The following is a 17,224-nucleotide window of genomic DNA, read 5'->3' on the forward strand; positions in this document are numbered from 1 at the left end:
CCCCTGGTTTCAACAAAATACCAACATTGGCATTCTGTGGGGATGCTATTACAGAAGTAGATTTCTCTCACTTTCTCCTTTCCCCCATGCCATGCCTTCTTATTTTCTTTTATTACTTTCCAGATTTGATCAATTCCAGTAACACCATCAAAACACCAAAGCTGAAGAAATTTCCATTAATTTCCTAAGCAGAGCCTGGATGAAGCCCTCACAGAAAGCAGCTCCCTCATCTGAAAACTGGTCAGACATTACATCGAGTTGGTACAATTTCACAGTCCTCAAAAAACAAAATTCTTCATGTCACAGCATCACTCCGCAGTGACTTTAAAATGTTGCACTCTGTTGGCATGGCCTACTTTTTCTTGAAGAAGAAGGTGCCTAGATCTTGGGTCGTTACTCCATCCACATCAGGGATGATGTCTATGTCCATTCCCCAGAGGTTAGCAACCTCAGAGCCAATTTAGCTAAGGCAGCACCTCTCCTTGGGATTTCTCAGGTTTAGTAACTACGAACCTCTTTGATAATGTGATTCACACTCTTTGATCACTTCTGCATGTATTTTATTGCTTTTGACTGAAATCCTCATGGTGCAGTTCAGTTTGACACCTGATTTATGCAACATTGTTAGTGGTCATTTGCCTGTGTAAGAAAGGATTAAAACCAAGTTAAGCCCTTTAATAGGCCCAGAATGTGTAAAGAATTCATATGGGATCTCTGAAGAATATTTTATCTCTCCAGACATATGTCTTGATCGTGCAGCTAGCTGTTTAAATAGCTCAGATGATAGCAAGTTTATGTAAGTACATCATCAGCTATAATAACTCCCAAGGTAAAAATATGCTATAATTTACTCACAAATAGAACATGCAAATAAATACGAGAGAGGCTGAATATAAGTAGCAGAGAATATGTGTATGTGTTGGGGGTCTGCCTTTAGTAAAGTCACTGACAGTAACTATATCTTATTAAAATCAATTAATATTGAGGAATACCTTCTCGCAAGAAGTATGACAGCAAGACAAAACTGTAGCTTTTGTACAAGCTCCATTCTTGTTCTTTTAGCATAAGTTTTCAGATACCTTAGTCCGAAGACCTTATCTTCTTACGTTCAGAAACAGAATTGTGATTTTTTTTATTGTTCATGGCTCTGGCAGTGACAAAAGCAAAGAGACTGAACCTACACAGTGCAAAACAGAGAGAAGTCAGAGCTGGACTTGTGCCTCTCCTAGGACTGCAGTTCCACGGCTCCCGTGGCGCCTCACGCAGATGGCTGAGCTCTGCTTTAGAGTGGCTGCTCTTCAGCCTCCTCTGCAACAACAGGACTGTGAATAGTTGCTGCTTCTTTCATTTCACAGGGTAGTTTCAGTAACTTCTTTCTACTTAGTGCTTAGGCTTGGGACTGTTCAGCGGAATTTCTCACTTTGGTATGGTTTTGAAACATAAGTCTATCTATAGTTGCATGATAATCTATTTATACCATAGGATCTTTGCAGTTGGGGAGCATGCAGCACCTAGCACTGTCCCAGTCCATGACTACTTTCATGGGCACTTCTACAACATACATTTTGATGAGGGGCCTGCCTGAGGGAGCTCTCCAATCACACACCCCCTGCCCCGAGCGCACAGAGGTGAGGGAGAAAGAGTGACTTACCAAGAAGATAGGGCTGATCTTTCCTTATTCTTAGAGCAAATGGCAATAATTCCTGCTCTACTAACCCTTTTGCAGTAAAAAAAATAAATAAATAAAATAAAGCTTTATTGTAGCAACTTAACATTATTGCTACGCACTTCTACTGTCTGTTCAGAAATTACTCCTCTTTAGACTCAGAAAGGAAGTTTTTGGAGAGTAAGAGATGAGTAGTTTGAGAAAGACACAAAAGGTTAGCCATAAGCCAAGGCATTTCTTGTCTTGCCCTAAATGATAACTCTACTACAAAAATGATTAATGCAATACTTCACTTGCTGGGCTAATGATATCCTGCCCAGTCTGGAGACAGCATGAAATGCTATTGTCTGTATTTTCCTTCACACTAAGGTCAGCCAGAATATAGCTATATTAACGCAATTCCCAGTAGACTTACAGCCCTTTATAGGATTGATGCAAAGGTTACTCAATAGTTTACCAGGCTTTAATAGTCTCACAGCTTTATTGTCCACGTTCATTATCTATTACAGCCCTAAAGTCAGTCTGTGTGCTGTGACTGCTGCAAATGGAAAGGATCCAGTGACAACTGAATGGAGAACGAACAGTCTTGTCAGCATGGTTAGAAGTCATGAGATTGACTTGGAGAGTTGTTTGGATTTGTTTCTGTTTGCTAATGTCATCTAACTCTTTAAAAGTGGTTTTAATTGCCTGTGTTGCTTTTAATGTAATTGTCACATTTCAAGGACTAATAGCAATGCCTTGGGATGCGTCTTTATGAAATATGTCAAATACCATTAATGCTGTGCTAGCTGTAATACAAATGATTCTCTCTCAAGGGACCTCATGGTGGGATATTTCCTTAGATACTGGAATACATATGCTGCAGAAAATATGTGAAACAAACAAGGGCTGTGAGAATTCTAGTTTGAATGAACTAGGTTGGAAAAGTTCACGTTATTGTAATTCAAAGTGCAGAGGGATTTAGTAGTATATAATTAAGACATCAGATTTGTCTACAGCATAGGCATTTCATCCTAAACACACACAAAGGTTATCGCTAGACAAACAAATCATTATTATTCTTTAGAGTTGCATTCTGATTTTGTGATCACTTCACATGGTGAGCTGATCTGGCAGCTGGAGACTGCCCCACGTGGTGAGTTACTTCTGTTCTTTTTCATCTCTTCACTTCCAGTATCTGCTGAGTGGTTCTTCTGCACATCTAGTGCTGACTTTGGCACACTTCAGTCCTCTCCGTGAACCAGTTAAATTTATTACAATGACAGAAGTAAATCCAGCAAAAAACCTGAGTAGTCTTCTGCTGTTTTAATGAGTTAGGTTCTCTAAGGTCTAGTGGACAACAGAGTGAGGGAGAGGGTGCTAATGTATAGCAGGGGGGCAGAGAGAGGGAAAAAAAAGAGGTGGGAAGTGTAAGAGAGAAGGGAGCATGGAGGCAGATTGTTTTGCCTGCAAAGCCAGCAAGCCACTACATCCACTCAATGCCAGGGACCCACAATCTCACACAAATTCTTCCAGCTGCTGCTGATCCTGGGCTAGTGATTATAGCCCACCTTCTCTGCTCACTGTTTCACTCTCCTGGGGATGCTGGTGGCATCCAAATTCACCACCCTATCTAGAGACCAGCCACCCAGACAGAACTGATTTGGATGTTCATTGAAGCTGAATAGTTATTTTTCATTTCTACTTTTACTACTGCTTGCCTCCATGACAGAGCAGTCATCACATTTGCATGCTGAAATCATTGCTAAGATTTAAACCATCTGCTTTTGGAGATGACTGTGACCAAAGTATGGATAGCAAATATTGGTGAGATTTTCAACAGCCTTTATCACTGAAGGTTGGGAGCAGGCTTAGGTCCACTCTGAGTCTGTCTCAACTTGAAAATCCTCTGTAGAAATTCTTAGGGCTCAAAGCTTCAGCACGAGCTCTTCTGCGCACTCACTTACTAGCTGTGTGTACAAGCAGAGGTGTTGTCTCAATAACGTATCAACATATTCACACACACCCATGCAGGAATAGAGATGTGAGCCTTTATGTATACAAAATAAGGGTACTTCATGAACCAGATCCAGGCTGATTATTTAAACACTTTTAATAAGCTAACACAGGAAAAGTCACATGAAGCAGACTAATGTGGAATGAGTATTGCATTTCTATTTAAGGCCTGTTTTCAGGCTACAACACAATACACAGTGCATAAAGGGTTGTATCACAGATTAAATCATATTGAGAATTGTGGAGTCTGTTCACAGCAATCAATCCTTAATGGAAGAAAATGTAAATTTTTCACACTTAACCAGTGTTTTAAGTTTTTGTCGATCTTTTCCTTTTATTCTTTTATGTTGTTTACCTATAAATTAAATGCATACACTTTAACAAATTCATAAGCAGTTTTATATGAAATGATTGCTATACCAGGACCTAGAGTTGATGAACCAGGCCTTTTTAGCCTGACGTCATGTCTGTCTGATTGTTCTTTGTACAGCAAATAGAACGTCAAGAATCAGCCATTAGCAACCTTGCCAACGCTTTTATATTTCTATTTTTTTCTGAGTCAGTGCTCTATGTGCATTAAATATTTTTGAACTATTATTGTAGCTAGTTAGAAAGCTAAAATGCTTCATGCAGCAAATTTTGAACAAAAACATTTCCTCAAAATTCATCAGTTTCCCTCTGAAAGTTTCCAAGCATTTTGAATTTGAAACCTATAAAAAAATTTTTAGAAAGCAGAACAAAGATTACTCTCTTATGAAGGAGAATTAGGAAAGAAAATGGAAGCCAAACTTGAAATAAACAGATCTTACCAGTTTTCCAAACTACACCATTTTTAGGACTATCTGAAGTTCATTAAAATTTTGTCAGCTTGCTCAAGAAGTCAGTTATTAACCCTAATTGCAACTGCAAAACTTCCTGGAATGAGTTTTCATAGCTATTTTCTAGGGGGAACAAAGTTTAACAAGTACAGCAAGCTTTTGCAAATTTTAAGTGAAACAGTGGAGGAGCAGAGCTGTGCTCACACAAAAAGGACATACATTTGATTTTTGCTCTCCCTGGTTCTGGGCTGCCGGCAGACCCAACGGCCGTCAGACTGCAGTAAAGGAAGAAGACCTACCACCGCCAGTGACGGGCTGAGAGAGCAGCAGAGACCCACCTGAGTGCCAGGGACATTTCTCTGTGCTCAGTACATTTGCTACATCTTCTACAAGTGTGTAACCCTTAAAAGCGGTATGGTGTCCTTTTGCTAGTCATCCAGGTTTCTGCCTGTACCCACAGCTCAGTTCAAAGGAACAGCACTGAAGCACAGGGACAATGTTTTCCCATGATTTATTTTGTAGGGGGATACATTTCTCCTTCTGTGTTGGTATCAATGATGTATTTTGTTTTATCCAGATATAAAAGTCTCAGAGAATGTTGCCTACCAAGCAATGCAACTATTGGTATTTCCTGAAGGTGGCATTTGTTCTTAATTAGCCTGTAAACAATCCTGCTCTGTGCTCATTTGGTTGAAAGACCACCAGGAGAGGAATTCAAATGATGATGTTTCTAACTTGGGCAAAGAACCTATAAAGCAGTTGACAACCAGGACAAAGTATTCAGCAAACAGCAATGTCAAGAGTTTTTCAAGCTGGCAAATGGCTTGGAGATTTTTATGAATGATTTAAAAAAGAGATAAATACTGATCAATCCAAGGAGAAAATGTAAAATGTAAGGCTTGTGATCATGTTAGCAAATGGGCACTGAAGCCCACTATGTGGGCAGGAGAGGTAGACACCCCCACCTATTGCTTGAGGGTATACACTGTGCCTTCAGAGGCAGCGCAGGGATCTCTTGCTGCACGAAGAAGGCATCCGCTGCGAGCAGGGTTCCTCGGGAAGCTCTGCAGCCTGTTCTGGCTCCCATCACTTACAAACTTGGAAAATGGCTGAATATCTCGGCAGAAAAAGTCAGTTGCCAGTATTGTTTCTTTAAGGGTTACCACATTTGACTCTGATGTTGAAACATAGCCACACTAAGTAGGCTCAGATTTGGCACAGTTTTGTGACCCTTTCACAGTGCAACACTCCCTCAGGCATTCCTCTCCTCTCAAGCAGCCACTTTTTAGGCTGCATTTCCACTTAGCATATGTTCAAACACAACTGAAAAATAAGTTATTTAAACTGTAAATTTCCACATAGACATTACAGTAATAGCTGTTCCCCGTGGAACAGTTCTAACAAGTACTAACAAACGTGTTAAACCCTAAGTACAGGCATGCTCTCCATCAGCTCTGCTTCATCCAAAGTCAGCATTTCAGAGATAACAAGGTGCTAAGGCACAGATATTCGTCAAACTAAAATGAACTGCTTAACCAGCTGTTTTGGAAAGTCTCATCCGACACCTGCCCGCCCACCTGCCGCCTGGCAGCAGTGGAGCAGCAGCATCTCCCTGTGCCCTGCCAGCCAGGCAGAGGAGAGACGTGGGGCCGCGGTCGCATCTCCTGCCCTCCGGAGCTGCGCTGGAGGGCCTGCCGTGTCGCGTGGCTGCTCTGAGCTGGCCCTTGCGGCCACGGGACTGCACACACCATGTTGTGAGCAAGTAAGAAAAAGTTCAAAAAGCTCCACTTCTTCCCTGTGTCCTCTTTGTACACACTAAGAAGACTGGGCAATGTTTTGTCTTCTATTTTTATTAAAGTGAAGTAGTACAAAATAGACAGCGTACATTGATGTTAGGGGAATTTCCTGATGGAATCAGTATGCCTCAGTTCCAGTAAATGGAAAGTTAAAAAATGCCTGATACAGGAAAAATATCTTCCAGAATAAACAGAAGATAACATTTTTAACTGCAGACTGGAGTTGATCTGTGCTAGCAAAGCATTGTACTTAGGGCAAGTCCTGAGCTGGTGAAAATAATAAAATGCAGCGGTGATTTTGATGAAAGAAGGATAATTTACCTCACTTGGGGAACAGGCTTTATCTTCAGTACCTTTAGAACTTGAGTTGTTCGCTTCACTAAAAAAACCTTTTTCTCTTATAGTTTATGTCTCACATCTGACTACTAAATAGAAACCCTACAGTTTCATACAGGGCAAAGAATGGTGTACAACTGACAGATGTAGTTCATGTATAGCCACGGTGTTTGACAACTTGAATCAGATTAAGTTTTTGTTTAGGAAAAAAAAAACAAACCAAACTTGTATCTACTTGTACACTAAATGTGTATCATCCATGTGCATGTCCCTCTACAGAAACATACTCAGATGTAATTATGGTGACATTTGCTTTTCTTGTGTTCAATAATAAATCTTTTTGGTTTAATGTGCTTTAGAATAATGCTGAAAATGCAAGTCAGAGATATAGATTACTCTAGAGAGGGAAGGATTTTTAAAACATGGGTCCTTCAGTGCAAGGCAAGTTTGTAAGGTAGAGGCCATAGCATTTATTTGGCCAACCAACGTAATGGGAAAAATAGACAGCGTTTGAAGACAGAAATTTTGAAGACTTGATCTTTTTCTCCAAGTCTAAAAGTGATCAGATTCATTTGTCTGGGAACACAAGAGCCAGGGAGATTAGAGGTAAAGTCATCTCCTTAGACTTAGAGATCACTTCTAAAATTACACTACTGTAGAAAAATGACTGGAAGGAACCTCAGACAATCATCTAGCCTATCTGCCTGTCCCTCTACGAGATCACCTAAACCCAAACCAAAAGTTTCTGCAGTCTCTTTCTAAAAACTCCAGAACTATCTAAAGAAAAATTGTTAAGTCTAGTGCTTGCTAGTCCATACTAGTACAAAACTTTTCCTAATGACTGTTCTAAATATTTTTTGGTGCAATTTAAAGGGAATAGTTTGAAGTTGGATCTTTTAACCCGGTTAATGTGATATAAACCACAACTCTGGACTGTGGTGGCTCAAATACTTTTTAGCTGGTGCAGATCTTAAGTGAAAATGTTGTTCTAGATGTGTGTGTGTGTTTGTGCGTGTGCATGCATGCATTCATGAATAACGTAACAGAGTTTTCAGACAAAAGGATCAACCAAAGCAAGAATACTATAGGTTGTTTCTTATCAAAATAATACTAGCAAGACAAGAATATTTAACTGTTACACAATAGAAAACAGAAAAAAATCCCACTACTTTGTAAAGGAACTTGCACCTTTCTCATATGCCCCCATTCTGGTGCTCAGACCAAATCATCACACAACGATTTCTGCGAGTTTGAGGAGAGCCAGGAAACTCCCTCTGAGATTTACCGGAAAGGTGAAACAATGCACCACATCTCTGTAATGTGTCTAAGCATTAGTTAAAAAAAAAAATCTAAAGAGGTTTTAAAATTCTGTACAAAGTTGTTACACCATGTAACAAATTTGTGCCAGGTTTGTAGTTACCTCTGCCGTACAGTGGAGATAAACCTCCATGGTTTTATGCTGCCTCTATTTCTCTATTAAGATAGAATAATCAAGAGAATTTAGTGACCTTTCTGGTAGGGGAAGACCTGTGATTCCCTCCTTACTCCCAGCTATCTCCAGCATAAAGGTCCCCTTACTGCAGATGGAGCTTTTGCATATGAAAAAATGCAGCTAAGCAAATAGGAGTTCTTGCCCTGCTGTGTTTATTTGTGGTGGTGTATAAGTAGTCCTGCTTCAGCCACGATCTACAATCACTTTTACTCTCTGAGCACTTCTCAGCAGTCTGAACAAAACTATCTGGTCTCTTTGTCCAAAGATTAGTAATAAAAAATATATATATTCCATCTCCTAATATATATTTATGTAAATATGTATATTATATATTATATGTTATATATATATTTATATGTATATATACTTCTGTATGAGCACTGTTGTCATTACAGAGGGGATGTTACATGATTACCAGTAGGAGGTTATTCGTGCCACCATGAGTGAGTGGCTTTGAATATTTCTTTCTAATTCAGTATTGAGAACAAACACTTGGAGAACCTCTTATATACATTCTAATAATTGATTTGTATTATTAAACTCCGGCATTCATTTCAGTATGCTACATGTGAGGTCATTTTTTGTGCTGTTTTTTTCATGGAAAAGTAAGAGTCTGACTGCAGGGAAATAGCATGTAGTAGTGATAAAGGAGCTCTTCCCTTCCTACTGAGGAATGGTTACAGGAAGCAACTACATCAAGTGTATTTTATACACTTTGTATAAGCTTTGTTATACAAAAGCTTTTAGATCATTTTTGATCATTTACACTATATTTGAACAAGTAATTCGATGTCAAACAGTGACAGCTGTTTCATTTCTTCTACTCACTTTCATTTTAAACAAATAGAAAGTCTTTCATATTATATTCATTAGTTGCTTAGCAGGATGCAACAGCCTTTTCCATAAGCATTGCTGTTTGTGCCTATTTTCTGTTATTGTCATAGAGATTTAAGAACTGCATACAAATGATATTATTTTCAATTTATTGACCTAATTTACTGTTCATGTTTAGAGAGCTTTTTCCAGAGTTGTTTTGGAAAAAGGTTTTCGTTAAACTATACTGTCATCTTGTGGTGAGCCAATGTTCCTGGTTCCAATTCACACATGAAAGTTTTCTCTTCAAAAACAAAGAATCTGAGTGCCATTAAAATTAATTTAAGATTTCAAAAGGGGCATGTCCTTGTGAGTGCTTTGTAACAGGTATTAAAGGTGGTTTATTCCCCACAAATTCCAAAGAGGTGTCCTTCTTGGAAGAAGAATCGCAGGAGGTTTCCTCACAATTCGCCAGCTGCGGCTGGCCCAAATAACAACTGTACTTTTATCCAACTTGATTAAGCCAGAAGCACAGGGATTAAGACACAGTCTGCGAGGTAAGTGCACAGCTTTATCAAGAGCTGTTAAACAAGGTTACATAAATCCATAATCGAGGTTAAATAAAGTGAGTTTATCATTGATTTCTGACTTTGCTTTAGAAGACGAAATAGTGAATTGGTGATAAGGTAAATATAAATTTCTTCAAGTTCTCTGTATGCATTTATTTCCCCCCAATTAACTCTGTAAGAGAAATTTAAATGGTGCATCTAAACTACTTTTTAAAAATTTTTTTTTACGTTAATGATGTTCATTGCAATGCTTTGGGTTGCAGTTTGGCTGCTACCTGAGGCGCAGAGGGATGGGGAAGGCCATGGACAAGCAAAGAGAACAAGCGGGGACTTTTTTTTTTTTTTTTTTAATCGCAGTTCTGCTTTGCGAGTACGCGGTATTACAGCCCAGAAATTCTGCGAATTTTAGTGACCAGCATAGCTTTCCCTGAACACGGCTGCGGCTCGACTCCGTAGCCTGGAGCAGAGCTTCATCCTCGACACGGGGAGCACGTCGAGGTCCCCGCCGAGCCGCAGCGGCGGACCACGCACGGCAAGGGCCCGCCGGCGCTCACCCGCGGCCGTTAGTGGCCGTTAGCGGCCGTTAGCGGCCGGGCGCGCCGGTCCCTGAGCGACCCCGCCCCCCGCGCGGGCGGCCCGCAGCGCACAGCGCCTCCCTGCCACGCCGGCACCCTCGGGCCCGGCCGCAGCGCCCGCCCGGAGCGCCTCGGCCGCGCACCCGGAAGCGCGCGCCGGGATATAGCGGAAGTGGGGCGGGGCTCGGCCTCTTTGGTGCTGGCGGCCGGCGAAGATGGTGAGCGCGGAGCGCGGGCCGCGGCGCATCCGCCGCCATCCGCTGTCGCGCTGCGGCCGTCGGGGGCGCGGTGCGGCGCTGTGCGCGGCCGGGGCCGGGGCCGGGGCCGGGGGACCTGGAGGCGGGCGCTGGCTGGGAGTCGTGCGGCCGCCCGGGAGCGCGGCGCCCCGTCCCGGACGCGGGGCCGCCGCCGCCCTGGTGGGCCCGGCCCGGCGGCTCCTGCGTGCGGGCAGCCGCGGCGGGGGGGCGGGCGCCGCGCCCGCGCGGAGGCGGCCCTGCGGCTGCCGGAGCGCCGAGGGGGCCGATCGCCCCCCCCCCCCCCCCCCCCGGGAAGTGCGGGTGGCGTGGCCGGCCTGCGGGGAGTGCGCAGTGACCGGGCCGCTCCTGGAGGGGTGTTTGGGGGCGACGAGGTCGGGGAGGGGAGAGGGCAGGGAGGCCGCTTTGGGCGGCGGGAGGAGAAGGGCCCAGAGGAGCCGGCCGAGTTGCTGTGTCTCTGACGCGTTCATTAGGGAGCCTGTCAACTTGCACATGTTTTTAAGAAGGGTTTTTTTCTTCTTAATATACGGGACTTACATCTGCTAGTAGTATTGACAACGTGCAATGTCCTGAAACGTATTTCAGACGAAGGGTACTTCGTCATTTGGTAAGAGGCGAAACAAGACTCACACCTTGTGTCGTCGATGTGGATCCAAGGCATACCACCTCCAGAAATCTACCTGTGGGAAGTGCGGTTACCCTGCTAAGCGTAAGAGAAAGTGTAAGTAAGAAATTTTTAACTGATCTGAGATTAAATACTTCTGCTGCTGCTTTGTCTTCTCCTTAGTAAGAGACAATAAGTAACTCAGATTCTGTATGAACCCAATGAAGACAACTGTATTCTCAATTTAGTAATCTCTTTTTTTCTAGCCAAGAAAGATTACTGTGTCACTTTGCTGTGTGCTTGAAGCTTTTCTGAAATTTTTGAAGGTAGCACTGACTTAACTATATTCCAGAGAATTGTGCAGGAATTGATTTATTTTAGTAGAATTACTGTTTTTTGCTTCTGTCAGATTCCATAGTTGTGCGGTTCCAATGTATTGTGCAATTAATCATGCAGGTGATGCAGATGAGTAACAGTAACATATATTCTAGATAACTGGAGTGCAAAGGCTAAAAGACGCAACACCACTGGTACAGGTCGCATGAGGCACCTGAAAAAGGTCTACCGTCGATTCAGGTACAGTGTTTTAATACAAATTAGAGTAGTGTGAAATCTTGGGTTTCACCTAATTATAAGATATATAATTCAAACTCGACACTACTTTTTATTTAATATATTTAGTGTGATGTGGTCTTAAGCTTTTTTTAAAAATATATCATGAAATAAAGGATGTTCTGTATCCATATAAATGATAGCGTATTCTTTCTGGGATTAAAAAGCTTGCTCATTAGTTATATGTAAGATGTATAGCAAGCTTTAATGTTTCTTACAAGGGTAGATAGCAAGAACCTCAGTATTCTGTACTATAAAATGGCCACACTTCAAAAAATATGATGCTTCATGTAGAACTGCTTTTGTTTTTGAGTTATTAGTGATTGCGCTTGTGTGGATTTTTTGTAAGACTCTTCTTGATATGCCTTCCAGTTCCTCTGCACACAGAAAAGTTTGAAATATTTCAGTAGTTGCTCTAGTATGTGAGATGTAGTTATCGCTGAGTAGCTGTAAAATCAGACTCTCAGGTACAGGTTTCCAAAACTTGTTATGAAGCTTTGAGTTGTATTTAAGAGGTGCAGTGGGGGTACTGTAATATTAAGAAACTCATTAAAATTCTATTTTGTTTGATCTACTTGTCCTAAAAATAAGAGTTCAGTAACTATGAGTCCAGTGTCTGAGAAAGCTGGATAAAAATATCAAGTAATTTCAAAGTCTTTTCTTTAAAAATGTAGATTGTATTTAATAAATGAAAAGTGGGGATCTGAACTCTTGCATGAGGGTGTAGTTGAGGGATTCATTTCTCTTACTGTTTTTGGTCAGCCATAGTCTTTGCCTAGCAGGAACTAGAAAGTAATGTAAGCAACTGCAACCTGCTTTTTCCACCAAGAATTACTGAAGTAGGAAATACCATATCCAAAAGTGAGGTTGAACTTGCTTTTTGTTTTGTTGTGTTCCACTTTCTTCCTTATGGTCTATTTGGAAGGTTATCTTTTTTTTTTTTTAACAGAAAACTTGCAGTTTAGTACTAACAAAAAAAAACTCTTTTGAGTCAATTAGCAGGGACTTAATTTGGAGTGCCTTCAATGCTGTATTTGATTCAGTCTTGTAGTGTTTAATCAGTTGTTGAAAACTTCCTGTTTGAAGAAACATAATTTACTCTAGCAGAAGAGAGGAGAAACTGCTCACTCCAGACAGCTTGTCAATGATGTTTCTTATTAAAAAAAATGTCTGAACATATGAATTTCATAGTGATTTCAGTGTGTTACTGAGATGAGCTGAACAAAAACTAGTGAATTTTACCTAAAATATTGCTTGTTAGAAAATAAACCTGGAGCAGTAACCATATTTTTACTTGCAGGAATGGATTCCGTGAGGGAACCACACCGAAGCCCAAGAGAGCAGCTGTTGCAGCCTCCAGTTCATCATAAAGACTCATCTGTTTGTTAAAATAAATGGTCTTATCCAGAAAAACAAAATTTCAACTTTTATATATGTTTTACCTTGAAATGTGGGGGTTCTTGGAACAAAAAATAGTTACATATACACACACACATTTCTTTATGGATTGAGATGATTCATTAAACATAATCCATTGACTTCTCTTTGACAGCATCTTCATCCTGAAAAAGGACTATAATCTGTGCTGAACTTAAAAGGCTTATATTTGTTCATTATCCAATAGCTAAAGTTAACTGACAACTTTTTTTTTGGTACTCCCTTATTGGTTCTATATTCAAAATCTTAATTACATAGCAGTAAGCTTCTGGCTGATACACATTAATTATTCATTTAGTGTGTTTGGTATTTTGAGATTTCAAACAGGGAGAACGGGCTTCTTATCTGCTTAGAGAAGTAATTGATTTGGAAGAGGAGTGTAATGTTGGCACTGTAGACTTGCCATACTTGCCTGTAAGATATAAATGGAACTTCTGGTCTTAGCCATTGTTCAGTGTTCTGTGGCTGGCAGTTCTGAGAAGGCTGTCCAAAATACTGCTTGTTCAGCAGGCCATTGCTTTTTGGGCAAAAAAAAAAAAAAACCCACCCTTCTAAACCTGGAGGGGCTCTCTGCCAAACAGTAAGGGATTGGAGATCTGCTGTAGTTGAGACATCACTCCCAATAAATACAGGTTTGGGTGTTTGAAGTGTAATCTTCCACTACAGAAAAACTATGTAAAACTAAGTTAACCAGGTGGTCCAGGAAGGTAAGGGTGCAGAGTTCAGGCACACAGATCAGAATTATAAGGATATGAAGAAGCAGGTAGTAGATGAAGCAGTTCAATTAAGGGGTATCTTTTGAACTGTGGATTATTTAATAAATTTGCACTTTATTTAGGGGTTTTACTGGGTCACTCAGCTAGTTTTTAAATTCTCAGCTTTTGAAAGTAGTCTTAAGATGCTATTATGAAGAGTTGGAAACATGGAGGATGATAATCACCTGCAAGAATTTAGAGTTTTCAGATGAGAGAATCTGCCTTCTGATACAGATTTCAAGCTTTTCAGGTTGTTTTTATTGATGGCTTTACCATGAGTTATCAGAAATAGTGTGCTGCTTTGTTGGTACTGAAGAGTCAGCAGTTAAAGAATGTATCAGCTTGTGCAAACTGAAGATGAAACTTTCAGCAAGGCTTGAGACTGGAATGCAGCTGGCTGCACTTCCTTATATTCTGTATGTTACATTCCACTCTTGAATAACTCAGTGTCTACTTAGGCTGCTTGTAAACAAAAACAGAAATCTTGCCCTACTGGTCTTTGCACAGCATGTAATGATGTACTGCTTTCAGCTGCTCTTCCTGAAAGAATGAAAGAATTGCTGTTGAAACTTTTGACACTCTCTTAAGATATAATATGTGCATGCAATGCATGCACATCTATTCACAGGACTTGTGAATCTGAAATGTGTGTTGTGATGAGATTCTGGCAAATAGTTAAATGCAGGAGGAAGTAATCATAAATCTTTCTCCTTTTCTTAGTTACTCTCTTAGTATCAAAAACTAGGGAGTTAATGTTGTGTATAGCTAGTGCAACTATGTTTCCTGCAAAGGTGTGAAAATACCATTGCCTAGTTTAGTTTGGATGTCAACAGCAAACCCATCAGGATGAATGAATTACAACTCTTATCACTGTGAGACTGCTGACTCTGAGTGGAACAGCAGAACAAGATACTTCACACTTCATGACTAACAGCTGCTCCTCCAGTATAGTGTGCTAACATAAAATGGTGCTAATCTCAATTAAACTGAGTTAAGTGGAGATTAACTCCTCCATTGCTGTTTTTTAATTAGTATGGAGACCACTGGCTGCTTTTGCCATAATGGCATGAACAAAAAACACTGGATTTTAATGGGCCCATGGAAGGTGAGGTGGGGTAGTCCTAACATGTGCTGGGATGCTGATGTTGCGGGGAGAAGGGTATGAGTTACTTCCGTAGTGAAAGAGGAATATACTTGTTCATGACAATTTGAAGACCTTTTTTAAGGATGATGCTGTCTTACCCAGAATTTGTACAGTACCCCTATGGCAAAATTGACACAAATTGTGTCCATAAAAACATGGAAATAAAGCATGATAAGTTCCAACTTAATTACTTTCCATGAAGTTAATAGGCTAACACATGTGTTAAGGCAGCAGTCCTCTATATTTTGTGAGCAAGCTGCTTTAAAGAAAGAAAGAAAAAAAAAAACAATTTGTTCAAACAAAATCTTACTTCTTGACTAGTGGAGAGATCATCATTCTTGAGCTTTCCACACAGCATTACCTTACTAGTGTTGGTACCTCCAGGGTGCTGGCAAACTGGGGATTACACTTGCTAATAAGGTAATTTAATATGTAGATGTTACAGCTCCCGTGTATGTGTGTGGAGAAGACAAGGGAGAGCAAAGTCAAAATTCTCTAATGGCAATAAAATAATGCTGTAAAATATGTTACCTGAAATCCTGCTTTTTTTTTTTTTCTATTTTTTTTAATTGCAAGCTTATCTACTGAGCCTATGCTGGTATGTATGCAAAATCATGATTAGGTGAACTTAGTACATGTCTCTATTTGTTTTTTATTGTCAAATTCTGTGGAACATAAAGGGATTGGTTAACTCTAGTCCATGGCACAGGGTACAATATGTTCCCTACTCCACCAGCAAATACCACTGTAATTGTTTCAAATAGTATGTGTTGTAATTGTAATACTGTACTGAAGGAGCAAAATATCACACAGGTGCTTGAAAAGAAGAACAGGTTAAGGTTGTCTGTCTCTCTCTTTTTTTTTTTTTTTTTTTTGATGCTACCTTTTCTAGAACAGGATGAATATTTGAAATTGAGTCATCTGAAATTCTTGGTTTCTATCTGAAGTACAACACTCCATCTTTTCTAAATAATGAGGCAAAACCTTAAGAAGCACCACAACAAGAAAGCATAATGCATGAAAGTTGATACACTTTTCAATAAAACAGTGAACCAAAACTTGTGAAGATCCGCATGCACGTTTCTACAGGCAGAAAAGGATGGAAAAGCTAGCTAATCATGGGCCAGTATTTTTCAATTTGTCAAAGTAACTAAATGAAGTCAGGATTTAGTACTTGGTTGTAAATCTAAACTGTATGTTTTTGAAAATTCACTGCTTTTCCTACATTACTGATGAGCCTTAGCACAAAGCCACAGCATTTAAGTGTCTGAAGATAAGCACTGAAATGTTCAAGGCATTGGATGCAGCCTCTAACTTGAGGCCACTATCCTTTGCTAAATACTCCAACAGAGCTAACTTCAACCTTGTGTTTCTTTCTCCTCTACTGGAATTCACTCAGTCTACAAAGCCTGGAGAGAAGCGACAGCAATTGCTGACTGTTTGGTAGGGTTGTATTTGCACTGCATGTTAAGTTACTTTGTTTTGTAACTGAAAGCTTATTACAGAAAGATGAAGGATGGAAAAAAAATGCAAACCTCAAACCCTGATTCCTGCCCACTTGCTAGAATATACTTTCCCAACAGATCAATAGTCAGAATAATTAGCACTGGAACAGGTTGCCCAGAGAGGTTGTGGAGTCTCCATCCTTGAAGATACTCAAGAGCCATCTGAGAAAGGTCCTGGCCAACCTGCTCTAGCTGACTCTGCTTGAGCAGGAACACTGGACTAGAGGATGTCCAGAGGTCCCCTCCAACTGCAGCCATTTTGCAATTCTGTGAGTACCCAAAGAGATGCATCTTAGTGGTCTCAGCTTGTATGTGTTTACTAACGCAAAGTATTAATATAGGGAAAAAATGAAAGACTGTAGCCTTGTTACGCTTTTATGTAATAGGGCTATAAAGGATATCCTTTTTCTTTAGAGTTCTAAATCAATTAGTCACTGAAGTCTATCATCCACAGAAATATGGGAGTTATTTTCAAATATTTTATCAGATAGGTGAGTTTTTACTACACATTCTCTGTATATCATGCAAATAGTTGTAGACTTTTATTTCAGGCTTTATAGTTACATGCTTTTGTATTTCTCTGCTGTTCTTGGTCCTATTGTGTGTGGTTTCTTCCTGGGCATCACTTGGAAGTTTCTTGGATGAGAATCTAATAACCAACCTTCTACAGTAAACCACATTTTCAATAAAATAATGTCTGAACTCGATGCTTAGTATTTCTCTACTGTAGGTGAGCAGGAGTAGAGTGTAGGTGCATAAAATATGATGCAAAGCTAAAAGTTGGTAAGTTTTACATAAAGTCAAATACCTTTTAATGTTTGCAGTTTGAAAGCTAAGGCCTCATATTAGAACT

At 40.3% G+C, this 17,224-nt stretch overlaps 1 protein-coding gene and 1 non-coding gene across 3 annotated transcripts in view; both read left to right on the plus strand.

The window, feature by feature from the left end:
- RPL37 (ribosomal protein L37) overlaps positions 1-12,948 on the plus strand; it is a 334,257-nt gene extending 321,309 nt beyond the window's left edge. Inside the window, exons 1-4 of one of the 2 annotated variants that reach the window (XM_062599008.1) lie at positions 10,190-10,278; positions 10,900-11,035; positions 11,410-11,494; positions 12,831-12,948. In XM_062599008.1, coding sequence (XP_062454992.1) covers positions 10,276-10,278; positions 10,900-11,035; positions 11,410-11,494; positions 12,831-12,900 — 294 coding nt within the window. In that variant the 5' untranslated portion in view covers positions 10,190-10,275 and the 3' untranslated portion in view covers positions 12,901-12,948. Of the gene's footprint in view, positions 1-10,189; positions 10,279-10,899; positions 11,036-11,409; positions 11,495-12,830 lie in introns of those variants that run through there. The other variant, XM_062599009.1, reaches the window with a different exon arrangement.
- On the plus strand, positions 12,666-12,749 carry LOC134154029 (small nucleolar RNA SNORD72). Its single transcript, XR_009961313.1, has one exon. It is a non-coding gene; the product is annotated as a small nucleolar RNA SNORD72 (small nucleolar RNA).
- Positions 12,949-17,224: the final 4,276 nt, after the last annotated feature.

This window comes from Rhea pennata, chromosome Z (assembly GCF_028389875.1).
Source record: "Rhea pennata isolate bPtePen1 chromosome Z, bPtePen1.pri, whole genome shotgun sequence".
Taxonomy (NCBI): Eukaryota; Metazoa; Chordata; class Aves; order Rheiformes; family Rheidae; genus Rhea; species Rhea pennata.